This window comes from Platichthys flesus, chromosome 20 (assembly GCF_949316205.1).
Source record: "Platichthys flesus chromosome 20, fPlaFle2.1, whole genome shotgun sequence".
NCBI lineage: Eukaryota > Metazoa > Chordata > Actinopteri > Pleuronectiformes > Pleuronectidae > Platichthys > Platichthys flesus.
In genome coordinates, this window is record NC_084964.1 from 9,306,307 (window position 1) to 9,325,330 (window position 19,024).

General features: G+C 43.4%; 1 protein-coding gene across 1 annotated transcript in view; it reads right to left on the minus strand.

The window, feature by feature from the left end:
- Positions 1 to 19,024, minus strand: part of trrap (transformation/transcription domain-associated protein) — a 76,483-nt gene that overhangs the window by 26,976 nt on the left and 30,483 nt on the right. The window contains exons 41-57 of the mRNA XM_062414089.1: positions 16,777 to 16,935; positions 16,191 to 16,337; positions 15,064 to 15,174; positions 14,211 to 14,357; positions 11,800 to 12,013; positions 11,436 to 11,564; positions 10,420 to 10,569; positions 9,147 to 9,346; positions 8,586 to 8,707; positions 6,876 to 7,089; positions 6,510 to 6,689; positions 6,150 to 6,296; positions 5,633 to 5,752; positions 4,297 to 4,584; positions 3,136 to 3,273; positions 2,691 to 2,803; positions 1,833 to 1,968 (exon numbers count right to left, since the gene is read on the minus strand). Of these exons, the coding sequence (XP_062270073.1) occupies positions 1,833 to 1,968; positions 2,691 to 2,803; positions 3,136 to 3,273; positions 4,297 to 4,584; positions 5,633 to 5,752; positions 6,150 to 6,296; positions 6,510 to 6,689; positions 6,876 to 7,089; positions 8,586 to 8,707; positions 9,147 to 9,346; positions 10,420 to 10,569; positions 11,436 to 11,564; positions 11,800 to 12,013; positions 14,211 to 14,357; positions 15,064 to 15,174; positions 16,191 to 16,337; positions 16,777 to 16,935 (2,715 nt within the window). The remainder of the gene's footprint in view (positions 1 to 1,832; positions 1,969 to 2,690; positions 2,804 to 3,135; positions 3,274 to 4,296; positions 4,585 to 5,632; positions 5,753 to 6,149; positions 6,297 to 6,509; positions 6,690 to 6,875; positions 7,090 to 8,585; positions 8,708 to 9,146; positions 9,347 to 10,419; positions 10,570 to 11,435; positions 11,565 to 11,799; positions 12,014 to 14,210; positions 14,358 to 15,063; positions 15,175 to 16,190; positions 16,338 to 16,776; positions 16,936 to 19,024) is intronic.

Consider the following 19,024-nt stretch of genomic DNA (forward strand, 5'->3'; position numbering starts at 1 on the left):
TCAACTCAAACTATCATGACATGTTTGTCTGTGTCTTCTACGTGCGTGTCACCCGACACATGCACCTCCTCTGGGGAATATACAGAGTATCTGTGGAGTTCAGTGCATGTCTGGAAGCAGCTTTAATGACAGACAGTAGCTGCAGCCAAAATAAGAAATCTTCCCTCCATTTAAAATGTGTGACATATCCTCTAGAGGTATTCCACAGATGGTGTATTTGGCAGTCTTTTGTGTGTGTCTCTATTATATCAAGCAGATTAGTAAACACTTCACAGTCTTAGAAAAGTGGATCTTCCCTTGCATAATTTAGGATTTGCAAGGTTTCCCTTATTTTACAAAATACAGGCACAGTGCCTAAGCATTTTGGCGCACTACCTAAACCCAATGAAATAAAAAATTATGCTTAGAAATCTTGTACCACATTAGACGTATCGTTTTTCTAAAACGAAATGGAAGTTGTGTAATCTTAGGTAGCAAAGGCGCCTAAGCCCTGCAGTAACCCGGGGCCACCCCTGATTTGGACGAATGCGACACAATGCGGTTTCCAATTTATTTTCTGAATGGCTTCAGCAGGACTTTAGCGCTAATGAATAATCAACCTGACAAGTCTGACACGGTGGAGGCGGATGAGAGGAAAAGGCCCTGCTATTGATTAAAAGGCTGAGTGCATTAACAGTAAAACAACAGCCCTGGGAAGTCTGCTACGCCAAACCTGTGGTCCACCTGTTTGTGTGTTTGCAAGGGATTAAGAGAAAGAAAGAATAAGAGTCCAGGAAGAGGATGAGTGAAAAGAAGAAGAGAGTGAGAAAGCGTATTTGTGAAAGCTCCGATCGCTGGAGAAAATTACAGTGATCAGTCAAAGCGCACTTATCGGGGGTGACGCTTGATGAATATCCTGGAGACAGAGCTGCCCTTATCAAGAGCCAGCTTTAATTGAAAGCAGGGACATTTGGACTTTGTCTCTGAGCTGGCGTGCTTTGGGCAGGCAGGTAACTGAAAGCCCAGCTTCTCTCCTACACCATAAAACAAATCACCCTGCAGCAGATGCCAGGGTAATTATTCACACACGCAGCTGTCGTAAATATTAGCTGCGAGAGCCAGAGCTGTGGAGCGAGGGATGAAGAGATGGAGGAGGAAGAAGAGACGCTGGTAATAACAAGAAGATGAGCAAGGATAGAAAAGATGGTGGAGAAAGTAAGAAACAAATGGAAAGAGAAAATGATACACAAAGGAAGGAAGGAATGAAACGAGGAGGAGGGGATATAGCAGAGCTCGTTCTGCCATCCAGACAATTTAATTAGGTGTCACCTCAGGACAGAGCAGTTCAATTGGTTCCAAGTCTCCTTGAAAGAGCGAAGCAGGAGTATTTGTTATATGTCCGGGACTATCATGCACTCGCCACCCATCTGCACTTTGTTCTAGAAAACACAAGGCCAATAAATTAGGGGACCAAACAGCTGAACTGCATTTCCACGGCCTTACGGCCGACTCTCTCATTCCCCCTAGGGCTGTGGGGGTTTAGGACGGTGTCAATATTGAGTAAGTATACTACACGCTAACATAAGGCCTGGGCTTAATATACAAAACTGTACTGAAAAACCAGGAATAAAATAAAAGGGGAATGAAGTCTCTGGTTGACTGGGTTCAAGCCAACAGGCTCCAGTGCATCTGAGATTGTTTAAGTGAGAATTTGAGGTCATGGTTTCCTTTTTAACTGTTAGGGGTTGTTGCACCTTTAACTATAATGTGAGAGCAACCATGTGTGGGTATGTTTAAGTGTGAGGAAACCCATACATGAAGAAATTGTTACACGGTTAATGTGCCCTCCTTACCTGTACCAGAGCCTCCTTCATCGCGGCCCAGTTGGACACCCTCCAGGCACACTCAAGAACAAGATAAGGGTTTGAGTGGCCTTTAGATTGGCCGTACTCTGTCAGCGGTTCCCACTGGTTCAACTCCTTGGAACATCTGGACACACAGACGAGGGAGATGAAAAGTTTAAGAAACTTGAATTTACACTTTTAAGCGAGCTACAGTGCTGGACTTTTTATTACTGTAGTTAACTATGCATCATCACTGAAATCTTAGGGTTCATCAGGTTCTTTTTTTTTTTTAACGATGCCTTCAGGATTATTCACCTTTGCATCAGCTCAATAGGGTTTTCTAAGTCTCACCCATAAGGATTGTGTGTCTCCTTTTAATGCTGTTAGTGACTTGCATGATCATTTCAATCAAATAGAATGGAGACCAAATACAGTAAAATAACAGCACTGCTTTTTGAAAGAGGCCGACATACAGCTGGGGAGAGTCAATCATGTGGACTTGATGCAGATTTTCCTGCTGACAGACATATTTTCCAGGTAACAGAATCTATGACACATCTTTATACGGACAAATAATATTACCTGTCTGCAAAAAGGAAGTCGGCGCAGACAGCTTTTTATAAAAATAAATTAACTTATTATATAGAAATTCAGTTTGTTCATAACATTCTTCAAATTTTGTGATTTCTGGATGCTCTGCTGTATAATTCACAAGGTGATGAATGGAATAAATATCTTCTGGTTTTTGCAATCAATAGTGCACAGTGTTTGTATATATATGAAAGTATTAAAGCTGGCTCTGACTTGATGTGTAAAGAAAGACTGCCCCCTGGGATCACGGTATCTTTTGGGTTCCAGAATTCTTACCTTATCCAGTGGTCCTCCCACAGCTGGTACTCGGGGAAGATGGCCGGGGAGACGTTGCTCCTCTCGTGCTCTTTTCTGGCCTTCTCCATCGCTTTTTCATAGCTTTCCTGGGCCTGAACAGACACATCATTAAAGGTTTAATTCTTTCTTTAGGCAAATAAAATACGAAGAAGTGCAACATGATCAATTTGATGCTACTTGATGTAAACTTCAGTCGACGCCCCGGACAGAAATGCAGAGAGCAAGTTATTAGAAACAGAAATTTGTATCGTACTTAACAGTTTAATAGCACCACACAACAAATAATCCTCATAAATAAAGACTATAAAGGTTTAAACAAATCACCTTTATGAAAGTATTTATTTGCAAGAATTGAAACGTATGCAAATGGTGATTTTATTTGATTTTATAGTGGTCCACGGTTTTCCATCAAACGTTCTCTAACCTGTTCGAAGAAGCCGTGCTGCTCGTAGGCAATGGCAGTGGCCGTCTCCGGGAACTTGCACCTCTTCTGCCACAGACCTGCCCACATGTCCTCCTCCTGCAGCAGAGAGTAAAGCTCCGCCAGGGAGTCCAGGATCTCCTGCAGAGAAGCAGAACAAAATGTGGATGGCAGCAGAACAAATTGGAAAATTTGCAACGATCAAACTGCAAATTGAATGAGAGCAGCTTCTGCTAATGAGTCTAGTTCAAAGAGGATAAGAGGCAGATTTATCAGCTTTAAAACAAGAGGCTGTTTCAGGCACAGGTAAAAATGTTCAGACCACAGTGGAAGAGAATGAGAAACAAATAGACACATTAACACATACAGGGCTAATAATACAATAAACTCTATTAATCATAATGTAAGGAACCACTGAGCAATTGCTGGGCAAAATGAAAGATATGCTGAGACGTCATCAAAATAGTTAATATCAAAATTTTAATTAGATTTAACAAGTCAATTCATTCCACTGTCTTTGGAACAAGGAGGTGCGAAATTATCCCGATCACTTTCCCGTCTGAGTCAGGATGTCAATGGTCCAGTTAGACTGATGGTATTCCACTGTTGCCTATTCGTTTCTTTTAAGTAACTTTGCTTTAAGGAGCTTATAAAATAGGATACAGTTATCTGATGTCAGTTTTTTAAGGTTACATTTAAGGTTTTTGCATGAAAATCATAACGATTTTACATTTATTTGTCCCAAACACATGCACAGACATGCACAGGGACACTCTTGCAGGTAGGAAAGTTTAACATCTGCTTTTAACCCATCTGGTAAAGGACACACAGAGCACGGGGAGCAGATGTTGGGGGAGTAAGGTGCCTTGCTCAGGGGCACTAGACAGGGTAGGGAGAGTCCTCTTGGATTTTTGGACAGATCAATCCAGGTTCGTCTTTTTGTTGTTTCTCCGTGGAGTCAAACCAGAGACAAACCAGAGACCTTCTCTGCCCATAGTCCAAGTTTCTGCCACTAGTCCACCGCCTCTCACAGCTCTCAAGATAACAAATAATATTTTTAAATGATACTCAATAAAAAAATAAAAAAAAAGGTATTCAAGTCTATGAAAGGGTATCAATCTTTAGTAAAAGAAAACTGCCAGTGTTCCAAGCAATATACGCTACCTGCTGAGGGGGTGTGATGCTCTCCTGCTCGTAAAACTCTGTGCTCGGCTTGGGTTTGCTGTGCAGGCTGAGGCCCTTTTCGAAGGCCTGCTGCTCCAGCATGAGAGTGGAGCGCAGCCAGAGGTTGTGCGTCTTGCCCAGGTACTTCAGCACACAGGGGCGGATGGGAATGGGAGGCACACACTGGGACATGGCCTCCACAAAGCAGTTCAGGGCACTGGGCTGACAGTCCCGCTGGGCCTGGTGGCTGCCACTGCACAGGAAAGGACTCATTTCTCCCGATAAAGCCTGGAGACAACAAAGAATGGGTAAGGATCAGCTCTGAATTCCCCTTTTACTCTTTTATTTTAAACGAATGAAACCTATTTAGCACTTTACTTTGAATTAAGCCAGAGAAAATAATGTGAAAAACAATTTCTTGTATGAATTGCAGCATGATGCAATCAAAGCCACTCTTAATGCCCACAAATGGACAGAATAGACTTTGAGCGAGACCACGTGGGTTAGTTCACCAATAATCATGACTGGCACCCACTCAGAAATAAATGATGTATTGGTAATGAATATAATTTCACTGCCTGTTGACGGCATGGAATACTTAATGGTTTGATGGTGACTTTAATTGGGTTGGTGGTGGAGAAGGCCAATATGCCATTAAATTTCTTTCTGTGAAAAATAAGCTTCTCTATCATCCCCAAGAAAAGTCCGGGGATATAGAGCCTGACGAGTAATCATTCTATTTCCACCATAAATTGATGTGGTGTAATGGAAGCATTAATGCAGAGCTGAGGCAGGAGTCAGAATAAACACATGTGACAGATTTGTCACTTAATGCCTGTCTCAAGAAGAAAATGGGAGGTTGAAGCCATCTTTCTATCGATGGCATATTTCAGATGTTTAGGAGCTCAATCAGGTCAAAACGGGGCCTTTCCACGACTCTCCAAAAACTCTATATGCATCTGCTTCGTTAAATTCATAACAGCTTTCCTCCCTCAGCATTTTCCATTTCCATATTTAGCATGAATGAGTATGTCCTCATTAAGTGGAAGTGCACGTTTTGAGACAGAAATGAGATGGCCAAGGTCAGAGTGAGTGTCTGCTTGTTAACATAATTTGTAAGATATGGAAAAAGGATACACACTGCATAGATGATGGAATAAGGGATTGTTTTCATATAACAAATAAGTGCATGTCTGTAATTATGATTTATTACGTGAAAATTCTGAGTCATGTCAATATAACAGAACATATAATAGATTGGTCATGCATGCAATTTCAAACACAACATACACGGCAGACCTGTAACTATAGAAGAGGCCGTTAAGTTTTTACTCACATGCTGCTGCCGATCAGAAAGGATCTTCCAGAGACGAGGGAAGAGCTGAACCCAGGTCCTCTCGGCCAGCGGCGTGGCGATGTGACAAAGCTGGACCAGGGCGTTCAGAAGGGCCCCCGTCTGAAACCACAGAGCAAAAAAAATTACAGCTGCTGACTTAGCAAACTAAGCTGTCCCCCAGAGGCACGAGTAGGGCTTATTTACCATTCTACTAGGTGGTTAAATTCTATTTGACCGATGTGCCAGGCCTGAGTCGGTTGCTGAGTAAAAGAATCACCAGTGAAAAACTTCTGCACAGTAGAGTTGAGGAAAAATGTTTTCAAAATTTGATGAAGTTCAATATTTCAAGCGCTGCGTTCTCCTGTAAGTTATCGCTGAAAAATTGGGGTGTCTTAAAATTCATGAACACAAGTATACATCATTTCGAAAGCCCCCTGTCAAAAGCCTGTCCGGTTTCGTCAAACCTGCAGTACACTGTGAACCTGAAAGGCCGGGTGCAAGCTGGTTCTAACCTTACCTTGACTTCCCTGAGTGAATCAAGGAACTTGTCGTGGCGGTTGGTGAGCATGTGCAGCTGGTTGCCGGCGTCTCGCTCGGCTTGCTCCTTGGTCTTGGGGATGGCGGTCTGGTCGCCTGGGGCCAACTCTATGTCTATTTCCACATCCTGCCAAGGGAGAAGAGGAAAACATTGACTCTCCACTCTGGACTTTGCCACGTAGGAATTGACTGACATTAACCATCGCACTTATTTTACAGACAAAGCTAGGCTTCCATACTTCCTCGGATCACAGTATGCAACACACCCCTAATAGGATAATGTCCCACTTTGCCGATGAGCGTAACTGCTGATATATCGTGATATGTGCGTTTGTCCTACCTCCTCCTTTGTCTCGCTGTTCTCCCTCTCGCGCGGCTCCTGCTTGACGTGTGTTGCCATGGCGAAGGCGGCGCGGTCATGGCTGTCGGCCAGGTTGATGACGTTAGTGATAGACGGCAGCATGGAGCCCTGGCAGCTGGTACCGATTATTGTGTTCCGCTCACACACTGCCAGCAGAAGCTACCAAGCACAAACACGCACAAGTGTAACACTCAGTAACAGTAAAGGACAAGTGATGGAATAATGAGGTTGCCAAAATAAAAAATAAAACTGAACGCAAAAGACTTATTCTATGATTGGACAGCACATTCTGGATAAAAGGCTCAACAGGACAGATGAGAGATCAGATGGCAGCGCTGTGTTTACCTCGCCGCACTGTTTGATCCAGAAGTGGCTGCCCATGGCCTCCCAGTTCTGAGAGCAGCATATGTAGAGCAGCCTCTCATAGACACGCCGCTTCATGGAGGAGTCAAACACCTCAAAGAACTTGGCTCTGATCAGTGGCTGAGTGCAGCGAAGCCCCGAGAGGAACGCCGGCTCCAGCTTGGACGTGATATCACTTCCAGAAAGGCTCTCATCCCTGAATAAGGTGAAGGACGAAACATGTATTTGAGCCGGTTCTTACCCATTTTACTTCCATGATTCATGAGAACAGAATACAGAAATCAAGTTGATGGTTAAACGTTAATGCACTTGGATCATCTAATGTAATAGTTAATAGTCGACACTGATGTAAGAGTCATATTTCACAGAAAGGAAACTCCGAGAAACAAGTCACAATATCAAACAAATCTACAAAATACAAACTGGAGACAGAGAAATGAGTTCATCACAGATGTGTTGATTATTTTCTATGTCCAGTTGTAAACTGTGCTGCTGGTGAATTGTATTAAAGTTGTTCATTATTTGAAGGAATCACTGTCGATACAATCTTACGAGTTTGAAAGTAGTCAACATTCACAGCTTCATTTTTCTGCTACCTCTGTGTCACTGTGGACATAATCACACATATCACCAAAAACAAAACAATTTTGATTAGGTTTAAGTCGCCATTTGTAAATATGACATACAGGTAGGATTTCCAAACATATGAGCACAAATCTCATATCAACATTCAAATGCTAGGTGCCAGGATGTCTTAACAGCCTTGTCATGCCATGCTGAGGAGCAGTGAAGTGTGAGTACCAGGCAGTTAACATCAAATACTGATTGGAATTAAATATCGTTGATGTGGCGACTGCAGTGATAGTAAGGCACTAACGGCCCGAAAACGAACACTTGAATAACAAATGTCATCGTTTCCGCGTCGTCCTGCTGCAGTGAATGCATCTCATGAGTATGATTCACATAAACATGAGCGAGGGAAGGTGGAATAAAAGCATGGACAAAGATGAGGCCACCACAGCTGCACATTGTCCCGATTTGGGCTACTCTCCTGCACATTGTCCCGATTTGGGCTACTCTCCTGAACGCATACTGTTGTGGAACATCTGCTTTATCATTCCATTATCGTCACTTGCTGTCCATCATGGCTTCACTGTTAGTTTTACACCTTTTGACATGAGGCGCAGATGGTGCCGAGGGATACAGGGTACATTTGGCTGATTGAATGTGTATGTGTGCAAGACAGAAAGACAATGAGGGCTGTGGTTTGATGAATAGCAGGCAGTGGGACTCTCTCTCCCCTCTGGCCCCCACCTGCTGGGTGTCCTGTCACGAGTCCTGACACTACTGTAGCCCTGTGAACGACCCAGACACAACATCTATCTCGATCACTACCCGCCGTCTTTCCCACCCCTCCTTTTCTTTTATCTACAGTGATAATTTCCACTAATTTATTTTCTGTGCTTCCATGTAACCCCTAATGCTTCTAAACATTTCTGTCTATCGTCATGATCTATCTCTCTCAATCTATCTATGCTTTCAGCTCTCCTCCTCATCTGCATTTAGCTATCGCTTCCGTGTCTCTCCCTGTCTCAACCTCCCGACCTTCAGCCCTCCTTTTAAGATGGATGCAAGGGCGGTGTGGCATCAGTGGCGCGGCCATTTGGCCATGTGATAAATGGCAGTAATTACCTGTAGACGTAATTAACGAGGTCCAGAAACTGGCCGTTTAACTCAAGTTCATCTGGGAAACGTTTTTCTATGTAGGTCATCATCTTCACCAGCAGGATGGACTTCTCACGCACGTTTGGCATCTGAAAGCAAGAATTATGGGGATAAGAAAAGAGACATTGGGAGAGCATATCGAAATAAAAGAAGACAGGAAGAGGACGGAGAAAAAACAGATGATGTCTTCAGTTATTTTCTTATAAATTAAATCTCTCTGTCCACCTCAGCCTTTTACGGCTTGTTTTCCATCTGCAGCTTAAAAGAAAATAAAGAACAAAAGACCCCTCTGTGGGTTCTATGCTAATGTTAACCTGACTGGGTTTTAAAAATGTGCTTTGCTTGTTGTTTGTCCAAAGGATTCACACCTTTTAAAATGTGCATTGCTGAATCAGCTCTTGGACTCACTCCCGCTATTATGAGAGAAAGAATGCAATCGCCTACTGCATTAACATGAAGTTATAGAAGAATGACATGTATGGCGCGTAAACTTCTGAACTCTCTCACTTAGAAAAGCCTCCTTCTCACCTGGTTAGCAGCCATGGGCGAATTGTTTTTCACCCACTCCTCCACGATCTTGACGACAGCACGGAGGATTTTGGGGTCAGCGGACTTCTCGATCAGCGAAGTGAGAATGACCTGGATGAAGTTTTTCCTCATTTCCATGCTCATGACAGACAGGCGAGTCTTGACCAGGTCAAGGCTCAGCATCACCAGCTCGCTGGTCACTATGAAAACAGAGAAGGTAAACAGTCAGAAATTAAAAGGATAGATTGAAAACAGATTAAATGCAGCTTTTGTTTTAATTCTGTTGGAAGAGTTTGCTGACATTAAGGGATAATTGATTAATTAAATTAAGTTTATTTTTCTATGATCTCAGGTGAGCCTGTCTTTAAAGTAAGGCAAATAACATGCGGGTGATGTCTTTTGTTCTTTTTTATTTATTTTATTGCTATTCCAAAATGTAAGCGCTGTAATAGAATATATTTTCTGGCCTTATATATTTTATGCACGCATCACCAATTTAACATATGTGATGTTAATCTTTTCTTTAAAGGTGAAAGCAGGCAAAATAAAACGGAACAGTTTTGAAATAATCCGTTTCTCTGTTAAGATTATAGTTTTGTGGGACATGAAAAGACTTTCAAGACAAAAGGCCTCGCTGGTAAGATAGCCTTTGGTCTTAGTGACTACAACGGTTCCTAGTGGAGAGTTAATGTCTGTGTTTCCCGATATAGTCATTAGGGGCCATTTAAAGCACTGATAACATCTAACAACCATTACCTCCCGCCTGATGTAGCACCAGGAAATATATATACGGCCTATTTTTACAAACCTGGTGAAGTCAAGCTCAGAGAAGAAGGGGAACAGGAAACCCTAGTGAAATTTGTTTAAGTCATGACAAAGCTTAAAAAAAACTTTAAGGACTTATGTAACAAGGTTTAAACTTTTGAAACTCTTTCCCCTTGCTGACAGAGATACAAAGCAAGACCCGTTGCCAAAGCTTTCTTTCAGACATGGACTGCAGTCCGGATATTTTCCTGACATTTTCCAGAGGGAATGCTCCAGACATTTTCTGGAACCTGCCCTTTTGTTTGATTTATCCATAGAGTGGCTTTGAGATGAGACATGCAGGGAACCAGAACTGCGGAGCATTCCCTATGAAATGTGGAGGTCCCCATGACCAACAAAGCAATTACATTACTGAGACATAGAGGATATCTGAGCTCTAACCAAGTCTGAGGAACGTCAACGTGGAAATGTGTGAATGTTTCCACAGCCTTCCTGTCCGGGCATGTACCTGTGTTGGTCTCCGTCACCCCTGGATTAGCTGTCTGTGGGCTCAGGTGTTCCCGCACCATCTTCTGAAGTGAACGCATGAACACAGAGATGAGGCGGTCGATGTAGCTGGCGTTGTAGCTGCAGGCTGACTTCAGGATCATCAGTGTTCCTGGAAGACAAATGAACGGAGGAAAATCAAAATGGGAAATACAATTATCTTGACAAGAACCTCGACCTCTGTAAGGCAAGGTAACGGACGCCTACACCTGCAGTCAGCTTGTGTTCATTTGCAGACAATTTTTTATAAATCTTGCAAAAGTTCCAGTGTGTCAAAGAGGCACAGGCAGAGATAGGTATGAGTAATGTCCCTCACTGGTGCGGCTTCCTCGAGGGAGGGGACAAATGTTAAAATGCCACCCCCTCAGGCCAGAAGGATGCGTCACATCACTGCATTCTCCCCGACAGGATACCAAAAGCTTTCTACTGACCACAACTGCCATTTTGGGAAAGCATATCAAATAGTGTTATCTTAAGACCGTACTCCAGAAGCCATTCGGTAACCTTGAGGGCCCCTTTATTTCAATAGTTAACGTACAGTTTTAAGATTGTCGAGGAAGAAAATCAAAAGCCGTCCCCTAAGAATAAGCTTTAATGTATTTCTGCCCCATAAATACTCCTCTACAGCTGGGCGGATAAGAGCAATGTTTGTTCAGGGAGTGTGGACGAAGGCAGCAATCCTTCCCAAAGCAACCTTTCCCAAACCCCTGGACTGTGGCCTCACTTTAAACAGACCAGATGTTCCACCGTGCAGCAGGGCCCATCCGCTTGCGTTTTTTAATGACCCATTCACGGGCATAATTGCTAAAATTGATTGAGAGGTAGCTCGGTTTTGTAGAGAGAAAAAAAAAAGAGTGGAAGTGTAAAAAGTAAAAAAAGATAACAGGGTTTATGAGCAACAAAGTGAGCGCAGCAGAGGGTGAAAGGGATGAACGAGAGGAAAAGGGAGGGGGAGAAACTGAGAGCTGTAGGTCTTACCGAAGAGCTGTGTGGGGTTAGTGTTACTTGTCGCTTTTTCATAGTTGGTGAGTCCCTCATAGATGACTTTGCCCACAGCAGCATACAGACACTCCAATTCCTCATACTTAGATGCCACAGTGGATGTGCCTGGAGAAAGAAAGAAAGGTTTGCTTGAATGGCTGGCTTTTAACACAGGGCAAAATCAGCTGAGGCATTTAACCATCGACTATTCTAACAGAACAGCACAGTTGTCCAAATATTTTGTCACTCTTTAATGAAAGCAACGGGGAGTTGATGATTTCTCAGACATGCAGCGCTTTCCCGAGTTCTGAGTCCCACCCACTCCCTGTGAGAATTTAGGTGTCGAGTACCGCAAACTTACTGGGCTCAGTGGGGAAGATGCTCATGAGGCGGGAGAGGAGGGAGTGGACAGCACGCAGGACTTTGGTATTGCCGCAGGTCATGCATGCAGCGATGCCCCGCTGCAGGGGCTTGAAGTGGGCCAGGATGGCAGGGGACTGCAGCACAGTCAGCAGGAAGCAGAGAATCTCCAGCCCAGTGCAGATGTTGGAGATGTTAGCCGCCGCCGGTTGCTCCTGAAGGGACACGGAGGGGAGAAGTGGAACAAGGAGGTCAGCTGAGTAATAGTACTGCGGCCATGAATAGAGCTCAGCAGCGTTGTTACAGAAGCATAAATCCCATTTATTTTATGAATAGAGATTTTGATTGGCAGCCATAATATTGTAACCATCCGATGTAGACTTGCCAGTAGCAAAAAGTTTTTCTAAAAACAATGTTATATGCTCCTGTAGAAGCCACAAGTCTGTGTGATATCAACTGCAACTCGTGTTTTATTTGTAACGTCAAGGAGATTACAACACTACCCACAATCCTCAGGTGTAATAGTGATGTCTCTGAGTGGTGGAGCTCGCTGTTACCATGGAAATGATTAATCGGAAGTTTACTCTTAGAACTAGAAACGTTCTAAAAGTTGGCGGTCAGTGTAGCGGTCTATGACAGCTTTTTATAATTTGTGTTTTCTGTTTTTAGCTCTCTGGTTTAGGTGTATCTAGATCCAGTGGAAATTAGTCAGTAAATAAATGAATTATTCAGGTCTTATTCCATATAGACTCCATACAAGAAAAACACCCAATTTCCAACATACAGGTATTTCTCACACAGAAGAACTGAGGCGGCTAAACCAAAGATCAATGTGCAACATCAAGTACTAATTTTGTCTAAATTACAAACAAGGTTTACAACTATGGCAGGGCCAAGAGAATAATCTAGAACAGATCCATAGCACTAATCTTGGCTAATGAACAAGGTGACTCTCGTGATAAGAGCGCTGGTAGATATTAGGGTAGTATTGATTTGGCACTGTATTAACAGAATGGAACCTTGTCTCTGGAGCCACGTAGATAAGGCACATGCACTTATGTGCTTGAGTGTATATGATTGTGTGCATGTTTTGTGTGCATGTCCTCTGCTCCCCCTCATTTGCCCTCGAACACTCCTCCTGACTCTGAATCACTGTCAAGGCAGTACAATGCAATGATAAAAGGTAATCCGATTTAAAGCATTGTTCATTATGCTCAGTAAGACCGCTGGGCAGGTAGAGCATGTTCTCAGGGGGGGGAAGGGTCTGTGTATTGCGCACTGCACAAGGCCGCCACAAGCCTTGTTCGTCAGACCGTCCCTGTGGGATCTGCAGGGGCTGATTGGGTAAGTCTGAGTGCAGGCATAGAGACAAGGTGCGGCCCATACAGGGGTCCCCAACAGACAACAGGGGAAGTACGTGACAATTGCGGGAACAAGGCGATAACCTCGTCGGAACACTGGTGCCAAATCAGCTCAAGAGATACGAGTGGGCAGGAGGGGAACAACAGATAAAGAGAGGGAGAGAAGAGAGGCTCTGATAAGAAGCTGAAAATAAAAGAGGAAGAGATGAGAGGAGGAAGTGGTGGCAGAGGGACAGAGGGAGAGGCGAGTGGAGATGCAGAGAGGCACGGCAGAGCGATACCGAAGCAAGGCATGAGAGGTTTAGGAGGAAGGGGAGGGGGGAGGGGAGGGGAGTGGGGGAGATGGTACAGGCCAACCCGGATAGACTCCTCTTATCTCACCACTGTCATTATTTTGTCATTATGGTGGTTTGCGCCTCACTTCATGTATTACTGATAACAGACAAAGGACTTGGAGGCATTAGAGCAAACACTAAGACAGAGCTTAAGGAGGGAGAGGGAAACTTCTGCGGTCTGTGGGTGGGCGAACGGCAGTTAGTTATCCTTTAGTGTCTACTTCTTATTGCTTTGAGACGCAACAACAACAGGCCTGCATATTTGGAATTGTATTAAGCGTGTTTGCCTCGACACTGTTGATGACATGCACATCCACCAGCAACTTCAAATAATCGGAGCACACTCAAGTAAACAAGTGCTTCTTTAGGGCTAGAATAACAACAAGCGTCCCTGTCACCAAAAAGTAAAGATAAGTCGCTTTCAAGTAAATATTCGTCAATGGGAAATCCAAAGAGAAGTCATGACAGGTCTGGAGACGGTGGCGGACATGTGATCTCAGACAAAAGCTGTAGAGAAACAGCTGTAATGACATAGGCAAGACGGTCAGACATTAACTGGTCAAGAAACCCACTAACACCCACTAATATCTGGCTTTCAAGGAAATGATAATGACAACAATAGGAGTCACTGGAGTTTACCCAGCATTTTTGGTGCAAAACAGGAATATGACACATTAAAACATCAGCCTGATAAGCAAAATAATAATAAGTCTTACCACTGTCATAAGCAGCTTGTCAAACCACTGTAGCTTGAGCTCAGCGCGTGGCCACATGTCGGGCCTGAGGGCGGTCTTCATCAGGATGACACAGCGGCGGGACAGCAGCTCCCCTGGAGACCCGGCCACGTTGGTGCTGTCGTTCACCTATAGACACGAGAGAGGGAAGCAGTTTGGTATCATTTTCTTTATCAATGGCATCACAACGGTGCCCTGATAAGGTCAGAAATCACTGTATGTATTGAATTAATGCAGGGATAGGTCAACAGCTGCATAACCAGGAAAAGGACATGTCCTTCAATCACAAAGACTGGTTCAAGCCCTCAACGCAACAAGCATCAACCCAGCATCACAAACCCTGAGGCGAGACAGTGAGCTCTAGGTGTTTTAATTGGATCAATTTGGTATCACAATACACTGTTATCAAGTGGAATACAATGAAAGGATTATGTTTCCATAGACTGTTCTGTGAGCAGTGACTGATCCTCGCCAGCTATACAGAGGCAGAGATGCTTGGATGAACAGTGAGAATGGAATTTGTCCCAAAAAATAAAGTAGGGAAAAGTCAAGGTGAGCGAAATCTCAACAGTCTATTTTGGGCTTGAAACCAAGGTCATCACATGCCACTAGACCAAGGTACAGCAGTGTGAGGAGACACACCGAAGTATGTGTGTGTGCGTGCGTGCGTTTAGGACAGCCACCAGGGGTGTCCTACCTTCACCACTGAGGGGTTAGAGGAGTTGTGTCCTATCTGGCAGCTGTTTGGATGGAAGAATTGTACCTGCGTGTGTGTGTGTGTGTGAGAAAGTGAGATGAATTGCTGTGTGTGTAGTGGTGACGGTGGAGGTGTTACCTGGCATGCAATCCTGATAAGGAAATTGACCACGGTGTCCGTATGTTGTTTCTCTACAGGCTTGGTCAGCATGGTCTCTGTACCGGGCATGGACTGGCTACGGCCAAACACCTGAAAGAAACACATAAACAGAATTAGTAATATGTCATGGTTGTTTTTTTGATGATTACTAAAAAGGTGAGAGAAAACTTAAAATGTAATTGGCTAGGAAAGTAGAGTCCAAAATTTGGAAGCAAAATCAAAAGAGCCTTCATAAAGTTTTTTGTTTTGAAACTTACAGTATAAATAGACTGGAGTTATGACAATGATAATTATCCTGATAACTTTCTGGGCAAATTCCATGTAGATCCAGCAGCAACAACAAATGCTTTTTTCTTCTATTTTTCTCCAGCCAACAGATAAAAGAAGCTTGAAATTATACCATCATTACGAACGCAGCTACACAGACTTGTTTAATGAAAGTAACAGAGCATTTGTTTTGTGTTGCAATCCACCTTAATAAGCAGATTCTGTGATTTGCAATGCTATATGGGATAGTTTATGAATATACCAAAAGCCCAAATGACAGCATGTTGATTATGCTGCTTGAATAAGAATACAAATGTATCAGTGTTAGATGAGAAGATCATATAATAACCGCACTCTCAATGATAACATTCCCAAATTTGTATTTTTTTCTTTCCAATACCCACGTTAATCGAGAGAAATACTGTTGTATTATAGCTGAGGACAACATATAGACTTCATTCATGGGCAATAGGCTGTCAAGCAAATCCTGGAGGGCGATGATAGAAGCTAGCAGACAATTTCAGAAAAAGTTTTTATTCTTAATGTAATTAAACCTAAGAAAGGTAATTGTCTTGTGTTACAGAATTTGATAAAGAAACCAAACCACAGACCAGAGATGGATTCAAGGAGCAACTGCAATAACTGTCTGATCAAAGTGTCTTTTTAAATGTTTTTTAAAAAGACACTGGGAGCAGACATTATCAAGGGAAGTTGATGGTAGCCGGCATGGAGAACAAGATGTAAAAGTAAAGTATTGTATTGCCAGGTCTATGCTATAGTGACCTGTCGAGCTAATGCCACATTTGACTGGCATCTGAGATGTTGTTGGTTGAGCTCACCGCGGAAGAAGCTCCAGTTGCTCCAGTCGCTGTACGGAACCTCTTGACGTCCTGTCCGGCGGCAGCACCTTCCAGAGACAGTCCTCTTTTCACAGCTCCCCCACTGGTTCCTTCACCACCAGTGGCTGCTTCAGCCTCAGACTCCGGCTACCACACCAAAGACAGGGAGGGCCAGGGTTAAGTTTAATGACAGTTTGATTTAAAGAAGAAAAATACATACATACAATCTATACATATCTGTATATCATATCAAGCTTTCTGACCAGCTCCTACAAGATTATAAATCACATAGTTATATAATATGGAAGATGTGTTATCTCCACAATTGAATGGCTTTATCTTGTAAAATCATCAGTTCTGGGGCTATAATAAATAAGCTAGGCAATTTTATTATATAATCAACTGCTCATAGTGATGAATTTGACCCGGAACAAACAGGATTGCTAGAGAATATCGCACATGTTGATATCATGATCGATTTCTAATACATCATGTAGCCCTAATGCAAACAGTGTGTAGTTCGGGCAGCTTCTCTGTCCAGGTTGAGGTGTGACTGTGTGTGTATTTACGTAATCCATGAACACACCTGTTGGTCTTTGATTCTCTGTAATTCCCACTTAATGACCACCTCGGCCAGGTCAACAGCCAGTTTCCTTTGCTCGATGGTCACACTGGGGGTGAAGCCCAGACGCTGCATTGCACTGATCATGTGCTGCACCAGGTGGTGGCGCACGGGATAGTACACCTGGAAGAAAAATATTGAAGTAAGCATGTGAAAAATGTATAAAATACACAATTAAGCAGCGAGTGCAAAGAAACTGAATATCTTGTTCACTTTTACACATATTTTCTTTTCCTAAAACATCAATGTCAGACGCTCACTGATGCCAATACAGTGAGCAGTGATAGTCAACCATGCTGAGCAGATGGAAGAAGAGTACATACAAAACTCAATCTTTAATATAAAACGACCCTGTAGCTTCAGGCCTTGGTATTTTTTTTTAAGGGAAACTGATGCAGAAAGTATGGACAAGTGGAAAACGGGTGATAAATTCTTTTAAGATTATAAGATAACAAACAAACCTGTTTTGCAAGAACCCCCCTGTCTTTGTGAGACCACTAAAGAAATGTCTGACCCTTAACTACTCTTAATACCCAACTGGCGCCGACATGGCTTCAAGAATTGGAAGAAAACCAACGACCAATGGCACTCTGTGGCTTATATTTAAATCTAACTTTGGTTTGCGTAGCGTCTGAGTTCATCCTCAAAAGATGTGGATGAGATGAGGCAAAACACCTCAGAAGAGTGTTTTGCCTCGATGCCACTTTTAAACTGTTTATCATGGTGTTAAATTGACAGTTTTGCCATAATAAGCACATTTAAATGAGACTCCTTCCTGTTGCCTTAGCATCCAGACAAAACAATCCCGACCGCAGGACCTGTTGCTGTTTTTTTTTATATCGGAAACGCTGTTGTATCCATGTCATTTTGCTTCTCTCGACATAGAACAACATTTGATGTTTCCCACGACCCCGTCTGTTTTTTTCTAGTCAACTGAGAGTACCATGAACTGACCACAGCCACTGCCTCGTGTCTAGGTAAGTGGAACTTCTTCTGAGTTGACTATACTTTGCATGAGTTATCGTCCCCAAAATCTAGAGCAAAGTTGAAACGGGTCCCAAGTCTAACGGAGACACGTCAGAAGAGGCAAACTTTAAAGTCGTATTCACACTTAGTCTCAAGGACATGATGACACACACTTAGCCCCCGAGCCTTCAAACTCAAGAGTCACTTAGCTTCATCACAAACTGAACTGGGACTCTGAAACGCAGACACACAGCCAGACAAAAGAGCAAGAGATGAGATGTCTATCTGAGGGCTGTTGCCAGTGTCAAAGAATATTAAAGCTTCACACTTTGAGGGTAATTATAGTCAATAGAGCAGGACTTCACAGCCCCTTAATGACGGAGCGGCTAAGCCCTGTCCATCATGTGTGCGCACGGAAAAAAAAACATGCACGCCATCTCTCTATTTCTTGATATCACACACACACACAAACACACACTCATCTGTCTGTCATTATCTCCTCCCCAGTGTAATTATGCTGATGTGATTACATTAGATTAGTCATCTGGCCCAGGGAGAGCAGCCTGTCAGCGAGATAGAGAGGGGAGCTGAGGAAAACGTCAGTCTTCTGCTAAGAGACTGTCGCGGCCTCTGACTGGCGAGGCGAGCGAGCGTCAGATGGAGGAGCGAGAGGGCAGATAGGGTTTCTGAAAAATATAAGGATGATGGCGAACATAAAGGCCAATGATCCTCGGCTGGTGCTCGTACACCGGCGAGTCGGCCCTTTGACTCCGTCGATTATTACTACGGAGGGTGTGTCTGAGGATGTATCTGTATTAAGGGGATTACAGGCAACAGGCGGCTACCATCAACTGCCCCGCCCAGAGTTAATGATCTAGCTGTTGACAGGGAATCAACAGAGCACAGCACCATTGTTATGGTTACTGCCAATATAAAACTCAAGTTTAGAGAACTAATATCGTAAAAACTAGGAACTGTGCCATAAATTATGATACAGATTCTTATTGTCTTGTTTGAGGAGTTGCCCTAAGATTTAGTTTAAGTCAAAATTGGCTGTTTAAATCTTTACCCGAGGGCGGTTTCCGACAGTTGCTGAAACCACAATGAGCAGCGAGCTGACAGTGGCAAGAAATGACTGCGGATGTACACAAGAGTTTCCCTCGCTCCTTGTGGCACCACCCAGATGAATATGAATATGCTGGGAATCAATATTTTCAATTGTGATGGATTTGAAGGAGGAAGTTCA